This window comes from Phalacrocorax carbo, chromosome 1 (genome assembly GCF_963921805.1).
Source record: "Phalacrocorax carbo chromosome 1, bPhaCar2.1, whole genome shotgun sequence".
Lineage (NCBI taxonomy): Eukaryota > Metazoa > Chordata > Aves > Suliformes > Phalacrocoracidae > Phalacrocorax > Phalacrocorax carbo.
In genome coordinates, this window is record NC_087513.1 from 69,628,151 (window position 1) to 69,641,931 (window position 13,781).

The 13,781-nt window shown below is 45.0% G+C and overlaps 1 protein-coding gene across 1 annotated transcript; it reads left to right on the forward strand.

Moving 5' to 3' along the window:
* TUBA8 (tubulin alpha 8) lies at nt 1–6,962 on the forward strand. The gene is made up of 5 exons (XM_009512283.2): nt 1–166; nt 3,516–3,738; nt 4,444–4,592; nt 5,152–5,832; nt 6,640–6,962. Exons 1-5 carry the CDS (start codon nt 164–166, stop codon nt 6,925–6,927), a joined length of 1,344 nt encoding a protein of 447 aa, XP_009510578.1. The 5' UTR covers nt 1–163; the 3' UTR covers nt 6,928–6,962.
* The last annotated feature ends 6,819 nt before the right edge of the window (nt 6,963–13,781 follow it).

The window sequence follows — 13,781 nt, forward strand, 5'->3', positions numbered from 1 at the left end:
TGGAGTCTGTGACCTATTCCCTGACGCACTGTGACACTGAAGCGCAGCAGCAGGTGCCGGGTGCTGGGCCCAGGCTGCCTCCCACCCGGCAGCCCAGAGCCAGGCTCCTGCAAAGACCTGCCACCACCGATCCGAAAGGGAAGGAAACACCGCTGGAGACACCATGGTAAGGGGGGATGTGGGAATACCAATCATACAGGGACCAGGAGGACTGTGGGCGAGGGAAGGCAGGGGGATCTGCCATGGTTATCAGTGGTTTGTTCCACAAAACCCTGACCTCGTGCACCAATTACCACGTAAGAGGATGGGAAAGGAGTGTCAGAAAATATCACTGGAGCTGTAAGGCATGGTGAACCAAAGCCTTCTTCAAAGGATCTCTAATTAGTGGAATTATAAGATAAATTAGATCTGGAGTCAGCTTTTTAGTACTCTCTGAGATGACTATATTTTCTCAACACAGGTTCATTGTCATATGAGATAATTTTTTTTTAGAAATTTTAGAAATTTTCTAAATTTAGACATTTAGAAAAAGAAGTTACTTACCTTTGTGTCTGTTTTAAATTAATTTAGCCCTGGCAGCTGTTCATAGCTATGCAGTGTATACATGTGTGTTTCTGTATGCGTTTAAGTAAAAAAGGCCCTTCATTTTTAAGATTTGGGGTTTTATTATACATTTGTAGAAATCTCTCAAAACCCCTTAGAATGTAAAAAATCCATTTCACCTTGCACCCCAATTTCGGTCTAGCACTGAGTCTTGTTTTGGTGCAGAGAACTCTGTTATTTCCTGCCAGTACAGCTGCAGGTCCAAAATGAGAACTCTCATTTTGCAGGCGAGATACACATTTCCACAGGCTCCCCATGCCTTAAGGCAGACATAGGTTAGTGAGTATGTTTCGGGAATATCTGGGAATATCTTCAAGACTAAAACCTGCCTTTGTAAAGTAAATACTTAAGCCAGGTAGCATTCTGGTTTTTTTAATAGAATCAAAGCTGTCCCAGGCTTAGTTTCACAAAGGATCCAGTCCTTTCTACTGTCTCTTGGTAAATAAAAGGTCAGGTCTACAATTTGTATGCCAGGTCCTGGTACATTAGTGGTGGGATGTGAAACATGAGTTTGGAGTAAGCTCCAAATTTAAATACCATTAAGAGATCAGTTTACTCTGCCTGTGACTCTCTCTGAAGAAGGCCCACTCTCTTCCCTATTAAAAGTCTGATATCTGTTTTAAAGCTGTTTACCGTGCAAAATTAGAAGTCTCTTTGTTATTGCCTTCTCTCCTTGTCAGAATATTTCCAAGTTACTGCTGGGGTAGGAGAAGATGGGAGTTGAAGGGAGGAGTCACGGCAAGAGGCCTGGTGCAAAAGGCAGGGCTGAGATACTGTGTCAAACCAGAGCAGCTGAAAGATCAGTCTAAGAGGGAAGGAACTGGTTGTGCAGTCTTCAACTATAGTCCTATACCAAGCTTTACAATATTAACTTTCTAAGGCAACATTCACCAGTTCTGTGAAAAAACAGACCAATTCCTCTACTCATCTGAGGAACCGAGCGAGGCAGCTTTTTAGGTTCCAAGTATTGCTTGACTTGTAATTGTAGTTTTGCTTTAAAAGATATTCTTTAAAAAAGCCACCTGTCCTCATTGCTGTGCTTGAAAGGAAGAAGTTTTTTTTCCTTGTTGCCAGGCTTACAGATTCACACTGGAATTTAAAAGAAAAGCAGGAGCCTGCCCTGTGCAAAATCAGCATTCATTGAATTCTCTAAGCCAAAGTATGCCTTCAGTGTCTCCTGAGTAATCCTCCAGATTGCAACTCCACTGCAACATACCGTCGTTCAAATAACTCAGATACTTTTGCACAACTCAATTGAGAAAAACAGGATTGTGCAAGTAGACCTGAGAGCATGTTACACACACTGCTGCATGTGCATTTGCAGAGTCAGCAGCTTACAAATGAGTACTGAATAGAAATAATATATGCCATTGAATGAAATATTTAAATTGGCCTTCCATATTCATTTGAACTTCTGAGGATGACTAACTGGGGGAGTGGTGACTTCTGAAAAACTATCTTTAGTTGTGTTTCTAAAATGTAAATATATATCATTTGTTAAGAAAACACTGTTCCAGAGATGCTGCTGGTCACACATTCCACCTGAGGATTTAGCTTTTGGGGAAGATGCATTTCACTCACAGGTCACAGGATGATTTTGCAGGGTCAGCAGTTACAGAATTAAAAATAAAAAACAGGTTAACTGGCCAAATCTGATATTAAGTCATTGTATGTCTCTAAATGAGATATTACAAAATAGAAATGAGTGAGGACTATTCTCTGGCCTTGACACCAAGTAGCATGGCCTGCTTCATATTTAGGCATCTCCAAAGCCAGGCAGTGGCCAGTGAGCCGCTCACTGGAAATCATTCTTGACAATGAGTTGTATTCTGGATGGTGCCCAAGCATTGTCTGGAAACGTATGAGGTGGCATAAGCCAAAACTGTGCCAGAGAGTGTGCTAATTATCAATCAGCTCAGGCGATCACAGGCCAGTGTTCAGTACTATGACCTGACTCTTTCTTACTCCCTGGTATAGACAGGGCCATTGAGATCTCAAAGATGGAGCTCAGAAGACTATAATTACAATTACAAAGCAGAAACTGAAGCTTAAAAACCCCACATGTCGGAAACTGCTCTCTCCTTACAAAACTGCCTTTCATGACACTCGGTGTCATAATCGTCTGGACTAACTCAGAAGTATCTGCTTTATAATTCTATTTCTGAACTTATGAAATCCAGCACCAGGTCCTTCATACTACTGTACTTGAAGTGTAAAGGATTTTGGAGCAATTGGCACCTGCCCATTTTAGCCTGGTGTTACATATGTTGTTTGCTTTTCATTGAAGTCCCTGGCTACCACAGGAACAAATGCAAATAAACACACTATATTGCAATGACACTGCCTGAATACGCAGTGTAAACCTGCAATGTAAAACTCATAGCTGCTCAGGAGCTTGAAGGAGCATTTGTTTCAGTTGACAGAATCTGACATAATTTCCTGATGTGAATATTGCTTAAAGCATTTCTTCCAAGTTTCCACTCTAGCCTGCTATCAGAGGGTAAGAGAATCAAAAGACATCACCTGTCTTGGGTTACATAAGGTTGAAGGATACCACATGGTTGTGTCAGGTTCCAGCCAGGAGTAAAAATAAACTGAACTGGGCTGTGCTCCTCAACAGAGCCAATCCATAGGAGGAAAGGTGAGTTTTGTGTAACTGATTTTTTTTTCCCTGCCTGTTTTCATGTACCCACATATTACAGCACAAAGATTTCAATTTTTTAAAGAACTGTCCAGTATCTGGTGTGTATATTCTCATTGTGGTCATGGGGTTGAACAACTAAATGAAATGCTGACCGCGGCAATTCACTGTTTTTTGGAAAAGCAATACACTGGGAAAAAGTAACCATTAGGAAAAAGGAGGACTAATGTGCAGCTTTTTTTCTGACCCTGTCTCTGTTCTCTCCCCTTAGCGTGAGTGCATCTCTATTCATGTTGGCCAGGCTGGAGTTCAGATAGGAAATGCATGCTGGGAACTCTTCTGCTTGGAGCATGGCATTCAGCCAGATGGCACCTTCAAGGATCTGCAAGATAAACTCAACTATGATGACTCTTTTACCACATTTTTCAATGAAACCGTCACTGGGAAGCATGTGCCACGAGCTGTAATGGTGGACTTGGAACCCACTGTAGTAGGTCAGTATAGAAATGAACCTGGAAAATGGAGAAGAGTTTACTCTTCCTAATATCACTGTGGTGTGCCAGCAATCTCCACTGGTACAAAGCAGCACACCCTTTGTATCTTGGTCTACCACTAGATAGCATAAAATTATTTTTCTTGTGACACAGAATGGTAGATTCTGTCAAAAATAATAATCTGTCAATTACCTCCATAGGAGTTATTTACATGGGAACAGCCAGATCCTCAGCAGTTTAATAGCTAGTACCTGTGGCTTGTATGACTTCTCTTTGCACAAACATTTAACTTTTGGTTTTGTTTGCTGTCACATTTTTGCCATTCAAATTCTGCTTTTCTCTTGGATCCAAAGTAGGAGCTTGACAATTTCTCTCTAGGAACAGAAGGATTTCTAAAAATTGGGGTACCTGGGGGAACCTGATTTTCTTCACACTTTTTTTCTGGTGACTTGTCCTCTTGTTGGTACAGCCTGTACAACTGACAAGTTCTTGAGAAGATAACAACTTCTGTGGCTGCATACAAGTCGCACTATAAATCAACAGAATGGAGAAATTTAAAAATGCTTACGAAACAGTTTCCCCTTCTCCATCAACATATAGTTTTTGCGATCACGACCGCCAGTGACTGAAAGCCAACAGCAATCAGAAGTTGTTGACACTGGAGCACGGCCATGCAGCTTCTCACAATTTCTCTTTCTTGTTCAGATGAAGTGCGGGCTGGCACCTTCCGGGAACTTTTTCATCCAGAACAGCTGATCACTGGAAAGGAAGATGCAGCTAATAACTATGCCCGTGGCCACTACACCATTGGCAAAGAAAGCATTGATATGGTCCTTGATCGGGTCCGTAAGCTGGTAAGTCCCAGTAGTTTTGAAACAGCAGATTGGATTCTGCAGAAGAAGGAAGGGCAGAACAGGTAGCTTGTTAACTACAGATGAGACAAATGGTTCAGAAAACAGATTGCAAGACGTACAGAGGCATCATTACCAGTCCAAGACAGAGAAGCCCAGCAATTCTCTTCCCAGCCGTATGCCTTCAGATAGTCTTAAAAAGTGGTTCTGAATATATAATTCTTCATAATTAGCACAGCCCTGGAACACCAATACTGATATAGAAGCGTGGATTAGGGAGTTCTACATTGATGGTTTCAGGTAGACTAACTAAAAGAAGTGTGAAGTTCAGAGAGAGAAGCTCTACATATAAGAGTCCAATTTTTGTCATAAGTTGAGCTAGTGAAGGAAGCAAAGGATAGGATTATCACCAGTCCTTTCTCAAGAAAACCTTACATGAAAGCTATGCTGTATATTGCTGATGACTGCTCTCACCTTCAGCTCAGAATAAGCTCACGTAGTAGATGAAGTCTTTTCATTCTTCTTCAGCCCCCATTCTTTCACTTTCTCTTTTACTTTTTAGACTGATGCCTGTTCTGGGCTGCAAGGATTCCTCATATTCCACAGCTTTGGTGGAGGTACCGGCTCTGGCTTTACCTCCTTACTGATGGAACGCCTCTCTGTGGATTACGGAAAGAAGTCCAAACTGGAATTTGCCATCTACCCAGCCCCTCAGGTCTCCACCGCTGTGGTAGAACCCTACAATTCCATCCTGACCACACACACCACCCTGGAGCACTCAGACTGCGCCTTCATGGTGGATAATGAGGCCATCTATGACATCTGCCGCCGAAAACTGGACATTGAGCGCCCCACTTACACCAACCTCAACCGCCTCATCAGCCAGATCGTCTCCTCCATCACTGCCTCGCTGCGCTTTGATGGTGCCCTCAATGTGGATCTGACGGAGTTCCAGACAAACCTGGTGCCCTACCCGCGCATCCACTTCCCTTTAGTGACCTACGCCCCCATCATCTCCTGTGACAGAGCATATCACGAGCAGCTCTCGGTGGCAGAAATCACCAGCTCCTGCTTTGAGCCCAACAACCAGATGGTGAAGTGTGACCCAAGGCATGGGAAGTACATGGCCTGCTGCATGCTCTACCGTGGTGACGTAGTTCCCAAAGACGTCAACGTAGCAATTGCTGCCATCAAGACCAAGAGAAGTATCCAGTTTGTCGACTGGTGTCCAACAGGCTTCAAGGTGAGTATGGCTGCCACGAGCTTCTCTTTGATGTTTAAAGGCAAGTTCAGTCTAGTGGAAAACTTGTACTTAAAGTCTTAGTTCTCACATGTTTTCCATTTGTGAGAAGAAGGAACATAAGAAAGACACATGTGTATAAAATGTGCCCTTTCTCCTTTGGATGGCCTATTGACACAGACTCAATATTTACGTAAGTGGAAATCTGAAGTGTATACGAGTTAAAATCTAAAGCAGTATTCATTTCAGATCTGAATTTTGAAAAAGCCAGTGAATGTTCCCTCTGAAGCATCACCTAAACCTAAGGAAATACCAAACCCAATAAAATTAGTAAAGGAAATGCTGATATTAGGGAATCTGTCAGATAACACCCTCATTCAGAAATATTATACAGCCTTTCTGCACTGGCTACATAGCAGTGTCGGGAAACATAATTTCAATAACAATACAGACATTAGCAGTGGAAAACCATTTGTCATAAAAATAGCTGGTTTAAGAATGAAAACTTTTGAGTGGGAACCAACTTTCTGTACTAGTTTCTGTAGAGTATCTGGAGACACTGTACATTCAGTGTTGAGTAGCTGTTAAGAAAGCTACGAAGTTGCCAGTGTACTTGAAACAGAAGGGTAACTAAAAAGAGCATGCATCATACTGTTTATGACATTCTTTTTTTATGGCATTTGCCATCTGGTAGTTTTGATAGTGGCACTACTCTACCCCAGCATCTGTAACTTTACTCACTTTTTTCAGCTCTTTGACTGCTTTCTGCTCTTGCCTTTTTACAATATTCTCTCATATTCCTGTTTCCAGGTTGGGATCAACTATCAGCCTCCTACAGTAGTTCCTGGCGGAGACCTAGCCCAAGTTCAGCGAGCAGTCTGCATGCTGAGCAACACCACGGCCATTGCAGAGGCTTGGGCAAGGCTCGACCACAAGTTTGATTTGATGTACGCCAAGAGAGCTTTTGTGCACTGGTATGTGGGTGAAGGCATGGAGGAGGGAGAATTCGCAGAGGCCCGAGAGGACCTGGCTGCCCTGGAGAAAGACTATGAAGAAGTGGGAACTGACTCATTCGAAGAAGAAAATGATAGGGAGTAATTTAAAAATACACTTTGTTCCTAGTGCGCACAGAATTGTCTCTGAATCACTGTATTGCACATACCTACCATTAGGTCACCTTTTTTGTACGTAATATACAGAAATTTAGGACAGGCCACATAGAGACATCTTTTATTCCATAAGTCACAGGTAAATTGTCCTGTAAGATATGATCAGTTGTAGTAATGCCCCACCACTCCGAGCAATGCAAAAAGACTTGCTCTTCTTCCTTGCACATTTAATGTAAGCCTTCTCAAGCTCTAGTACAGATGCTAAAACCACTACAATTCAATACAAGCAAGCTTATAATAGAGCACAGTGAATCAGTAGAGTTTTCAAACTTCTAATTTGCCACACCTTCACCTTTTACTTGTTGGCACATCAGAAAATAATGACCATGGAAAAATGGGTCCTCTGCTCTGTGCTTTAGTATCCTCTCATTGACCTCCAGCTGACTGACCTAAACAGGACATTTCACTCTACTCTGAAACACCATTTCTGATAAAGCAAACACTTTCCTCAGAAACGTTAAAGCACTGCATTTTTTCCACATTTGGAGGAAAAAACATCTGTGTTGTGAAAACAAATACCCTTTTTGGTTGGGTACAGCTGCAGCAGGCATAAGAATTTTTTTTCTGTGTCTTTGTGAAATGGTTTAAATGAGAAAATTCTCTCATTTAAAGAAAAAAAATCACATCATCCCTACTGAAAACATTTAAGTATTCCTTACTCTACCTGAATGGCTCTTCCTCTGCAAGAAGCAACCTGTGCTTTATCCAGCAGACCACTGTGCCATCTCTAGTGCACCACGTGCAAGTGAGTTTGCAGTACGGGCATTTGAATGTCCACGTCAAGATAATTTGAAGTAGTGATCAAAGATCTCAGATTTATAGGATTCACATTTTGCTAGGCAATGACAATTTTTCTTGACTAGTAAAATCCTCAGCAACTTTTTATCTAGGTCTAGGGCCCTCATGGGATGCCCCCATGAGTGCTGAGGCAGCTGGCAGATGTCAATGCAAGGCCACTCTTGATAATCTTTGATTGATCATGGTGATTGGAAGAAGTGGCCAAAGACTGGAGGAAAGCAAGTGGCACTTCTATCTTCAAAAAGAGCAAGAAGAAGGACCCAGGGAACTACAGGCTGGTCAGCCTCACCTCGATCCCTGGGAAGGTTGTGGAGCTTCTAATTCTGGAAACCACTTCCAGGCACATAAACAAGAAAATAATCAGGAGTACTTAGAAGGGATTCACCAATGGGAGGTCATGCTTGACCAACTTCATAACCTCCTGTGATGAACTGGCCTGGTAGACAGGCCAGTGGATATTGTCTATCTAGACTTGAATAAGGCTCTCAACACTGTTTCCCATCAGATCCTCATAGAGAAGCTGTTGAAGTATGGGCTGGATAAGCAGATAGTGAGGTGGACTGAAAACTGGCTGAATGGTTGGGCCCAGAGGGTGGTCATCAGTGGCATGAAGTCTAGTTGGAGCCCATTAACTAGCAGTGTACCCCAGGGTTAACACTGTATCCAGTCCTGTTAAACATCTTCATTAACGATCTGGGTGATGGGGCAGAGTGTATCCTCAGCAAGTTTGCAGGTGACACAAAACTGGGAGGAGTGGCTGATACACCAGAGAGTTGTGCTGCCATCCAGAGGGATCTCAACTGGCTGGAGAAACGGGCCGACAGAAACCTCATGAAGTTCAACAAGGGGAAGTGCAAAGTCCTGCACCTGGGGAGGAACAACCACATATGCCAACACATGTTGGGGGACACACAGCTGGAAAGCGGCTTTGTGAAATGGACATGGAGGATCTGGTAGACACCAAGTTGAACATAAGCCAGCCATGTGCCTTTGCTGCAAAGAAGGCAAATGGTATCCTGGGCTGCGTTTAGCTTAGAGGAGAGGAGAGGGGAGGGGAGGGGAGGGGAGGGGAGGGGAGGAGAGACTGAGGGGGGATTTCATAAATACCTATAAATATCTAAAGGGTGGGTGTCAGAATGATGGGAATAGGCTCTTTTCAATAGCGCCCAATGACAGGACAAGGGGCAATGGGCACAAGTGGGAACACAGGAAGTTCCACCTCAATATGAGAAAAAACTTCTCTACTGTGAGGGTGACAGAGCAGTGGAACGGGCTGCCCAGGGAGGCTGTGGAGTCTCCTTCTCTGGAGACACTCAAAACCCACCTGGACACATTCCTGTGCCCCCTGCTCTAGGTGTCCCTGCTCAAGCAGGGATGTCGGACAAGATGATCTCCAGAGGTCCCTTCCAACCCCCACCATTCTGTGATTCTGTAATGTCTCAAGTTGGAAGGGACCCATAAGGATCATCAAATCCAACTCCCTGCTCCTTGCAGGACTACTTAAAACCAAATCATATGACTAAGAGCATCATCTAGATGCTCCCTGAACTCTGACAGGCTTGGTGCCGTGACCCCTTCCCTGGGGAGCCTGTTCCAGTGACCGACCATCCTCTCAGTGAAAAACCATTTCCTAATGTCCAATTTGCACTTCCCCTGATGCAGCTTCATTCCATTTCCTCATGTCCTATCACCTCCCCCTCCGATGCCCCCCTTGAGGAAGTTGTAGACTGCGATGAGGTCACCCCTCAGCCTTCTCCAAGCTGAGCAAAGAAAGTGACCTCAGCCACTTCTCCTAAGTCTTGCCGTCAAGACCTTTCACCATCTTGGTCACCCTCCTCTAGATGCACTCCAATTGTTTGATGTCCTTTTATATTGAGGTGCCCAAAACAGTACACAGTACCTAAGCTGGGGCCTCACCAGTGCAGTGTAGTGTGGAACAATCACCTCCCGCGACTGGCTAGCCACACTGTACTTAGGGAAGTCGAAGGAGGTGATCCTTCCACTCCGCTCAGCACTGATGAAGCCACACCTGGAGTACTACGCCCAGTTCTGGACTCCTCAGTACAAGAAAGCCATGGACATACTAGAGTCCAGCAAAGTGCCACAAATACAATTAAGAGACTGAAGCACTTCTTCTATGAGGAAAGGCTACAGGAGCTGGGATTGTTCAGCCTGGAGAAGGCTCAGGAGCGATCTTATCAATGTATATAAATACCTGAAGGGAGGGTGTAAAGAAGGTGGAGCCAGGCTCTTTTCAGTGGTACCCAGTGACAGGACAAGAGGCAACAGGCACAAAATGAAACAGAGGAGGGCCCATCTGAACATCAGGAAACACTTTTCTACCGTGAGAGTGACTGAGCACTGGCACAGGTTGCCCAGAGATGTTGTAAATGATTAAACTATGAAATTACAGCGTACCGGAAGTGTCCCTGTTTAGGAAAACGTCCTACCCAGGATATACTTGATTATGTACCTAAATTGAAGTAACATGAGTAAGTATTACCCAACCTAGTGGGACTTAGACTCATACAGCTTCCCTCAAAGGTCTGTCCTGAATGGGGACCAAAACCAGAAACAGGGCATTTCATACCTGAAATACCTGTATATGTTCAAACCAAGAAGTGACCCTTCTCTTCCAGTGAGAGGAGAAATATGGGGCAAGTTAAAAACAAAAATGTGATTAAAAATGGCAGATGGATTGCTTGGTCTGTTCTTTTAAAAACTGCTGAAAGCAATGCAACAAAGAAGTGGAAGTTATTGATCCAGTGTAGAGTACTTTATGCATTTTAAAACACTGGGTGTGGAATTCCTAACTTATTGAAAACTTTTAAAATCTCACCCTGATCATCGATGTTATGGTTTATTTTATTTGCAAGGACACTTCAGAATGAGGATCCCTGCTCTTGCGGTAGTCAATGCACTGTTTAGAACGGTTTGGAGAGTACTTTAGAAGCGCTGTGGCCGTTATCAGGAGCTAGCAGCTTTTGTCAAAGTGACACTACAGCACAACACTCAGCAGGCAGTGTATTTGGAGACCTGAACAATGAATCTTTCAGTTTTAGCCATTCCTTCATCTGAGAACACCTTCTGGGCTCAGACTCCTGCCCGTCACCTGGTTTGGAAGTGGAGTGTAACAACTGACTTCCACAGGCAGAGCTTCAAATATTCTTAAATAAGACATATGCTCCTCTTAATCGAGCATCCAGGCTGTCACAGAGGTCATTACCAAAAGCCACTTCAGCCGCACACTGCTCATTAGCTTCCACAGGCCTGTCAGACCTAGTTCCTGTTTAATCTCCAGTGTCAGTTTGCACTTTGCTCAGGTGGTTTAACTGTCTCTAGGCAACTTATGGCTTAGCAGTTCTTCTTTGTCTCTTCCTCCTTTCTATAAGGGAGATGCCACAGAAGCTAGCAATAGAAAGGGAACATCGCTAAATTTAAACCATTGCCAAGAGGCTCTGCCAGGTGCTGAGTCATTTGTACCCCTCTGCTCACAAGCCCTTACAGAAATCCATACACATCCATGTGACAATTCAGGAAGCTTTTCACTGCCACTGCTGCCTTGGCTGAAGAGCTCTAACTGCCAGGCTGTCTGAGCAGGTTCTCCGTAACCTGCCCAGAGGGTATGCAACTGGGACCTCTTCTGTGGGGACTGCAAGGACAGTCTTTCTGACAGGCTCCAGACAACCCCTCTGAAAGCCTCCTATGCGCTCTCGCCTTCCCAGGGTTCAATAAAGCAGGGCAGGGGCTGCACAGATGTACCCGACACAGGGTTGGGAGCCCATGCTGTCCTCACCTGTGGTAACAAAAAATCTGCAGACAGTTGAGCCTCTCTCTACAATAAATCCACATTAGCGTAACCCTTCCCACAGATGGCGCACGCAAAGTGATCTGTGTTATGTGACAAAGGGGAGACAGCGAACATATCATCAGAGTCGCATTCATCCTCCTCTGAAGTGTTTTAGCCATCCTCCCAAAGTGCTGGCTCTTTAGTTCCAGGTATAACAGGAACAAACAGTATGTTAATAATAAGAACACTTCTGTCACTTAAGGCCTTATAGAGCATCTTTGCTGCAGAAATATTATAAAGGACTTCCACATTCAAGTCCTATAACCGCTAAGTCTCTGTATAATTGTCATGGTTTAACCCCAGCTGGCAGCTAAGCACCACACAGCCACTTGCCTACTCCCGCACCCCAGTGGGATGGGGGAGAGAATCAGAAGAGTAAAAGTGAGAAAACTCATGGGCTGAAATAAAGACAGTTTAATAAGGAAAGCAATAGCCATGCACACAAGCGAAGCAAAAGAAGGAATTCATTCACTACTTCCCATCTGCAGGCAGGTGTGCAGGCATCTCCAGGAAAGCAGGGCTGCTCAGCAGTAACAAAAACATACCTGTGTTATCAACACCATTTCCAGCACGAATCCAAAACATATCCCTATACAAGCTACCATGAAGAAAATTAACTCTATCCCAGCCAAAATCAGCTCAATAATACAGGAAGGAGCTGGCAAGTCAGGGCTATGTTAAGCCGTGGTTTTCCTCCCCACACCTGTTTTTTCTTCAACATTCTTTGAATGTAGTAACTTAGCGAGACAACAGCTGAAGGCTTTTGCATAGCACATGTGAATTCAGTTTGTTAGCAGCTCACAGAAAGGGCTCAGAAATGAGGGGCAAATGGGTGCCCCAAAGACACCAGTGAGCTTCTAGGGAGAAAAGAAAGGGAGACAGAAGCCATCAGGAGCTCTGCATAGCCTGTGGAAGGGGGCAGCACCTTCCCCCTCATTAACCCCTCATGTCCTGCTAAACCAATCCTATAGGCAGAGAGGGAGGAAGCATTTAGGGTTTGAACCTGCCCCTGGTGACTGTCTGGCAGCAGCTGCAAGGGAAGGACATGATGTCTCTGACCCAGCTGGAGTTCCTCCATAAAGGGTAGGCAGGTGTGTCCTTGCCAAACCATGCAGGGACTCTTCCCTTCTGGGGTCCCAGAGACTTTATTTCACACACATAGCAGGACTCCCTACATCACCCCCACCATTTCCCCAGTTGGCAGAGCTCTGCAGGGCAGCATAACTCACCTTTAAGCTCTCCCACCTGCTTAAGTGGAGCAAAGCTGGGCCAGTGGCCACCCTCTGACAAGCAAAGCTCCCTTACGGGGTGTTGTGCCCCTCTGTTCCTCCTGCAGACCCTAGAAACAAGATGAAGGGGAAAGCCTGGAAACCCAGGATATGCGCTGGAGAAGCGGCCACCCAAACACTTCTGCTTGTCAGGACATAAGTGACTCATTGAGGCCTGAAACCTCACAGCTCAGGTTGGTGCTGGAGTGTTTGTTTACTGTTGTGTTGCCATTCGTACGTCCCACTGCACACCACAGCCCACCATCATGTGGGAAACTGCTGAATCTTTCAGTTTGCCACATTGGTTATGTTTTTAAGGGAGTTACTTATTTGGGGTTATTTTAAATGAGCTATTTCTTACTTCTAGGTAGGCTACTGTAGGCCTTCACAAGAGTTTGGCTTTTCTGTTGCTTTGTGGCTAAACCCAACAAATGCCAGGCCGAAAGCATGTCTGCTTTTGAGAGGTAATGAGCCACCATGCAAAGCGTGGGCAGAACAAACCCCCTGAGGTACTGCCTCTGCCGAAGAGGGTTGTTTCTTGGTTTTTTTTTTTTTTTTGATTGTTTCTTGGTTTTTTAGTTGTTTCTTGGGGTTTTTTTTTCTGCAGAGTTCAATTTCTCACCCCTCCATTTAAAACTCACTCTTGCCTCTGCCCAGAGGAAACCAGGCTGAGGCGTGGCAGGCAGGGGGGGTCTGGCTGCTTTGCCCCGGTGCTGTTCATCCCGGCCCATGGCCCCGGAGACGAGTGGGCAGCCCCTGAGGAAAAAGGGGGCGCCGGCCCCCCAGTTGCCTTTCTTCCCCCCCCCCCCCCGCCCCGCCCCGCCCCGCCCCGCCCCGCGGGCCGGCGCTGCCGTGAGGTGCCGCCAT

Excerpts from the sequence above, each read along its gene's own strand:
- TUBA8 (XM_009512283.2), top strand. Across the intron at positions 3,739-4,443 it reads CTTGGAACCCACTGTAGTAG|ATGAAGTGCGGGCTGGCACC; the intron begins GTCAGTATAGAA and ends TTTCTTGTTCAG. Across the intron at positions 4,593-5,151 it reads TTGATCGGGTCCGTAAGCTG|ACTGATGCCTGTTCTGGGCT; the intron begins GTAAGTCCCAGT and ends TTTACTTTTTAG.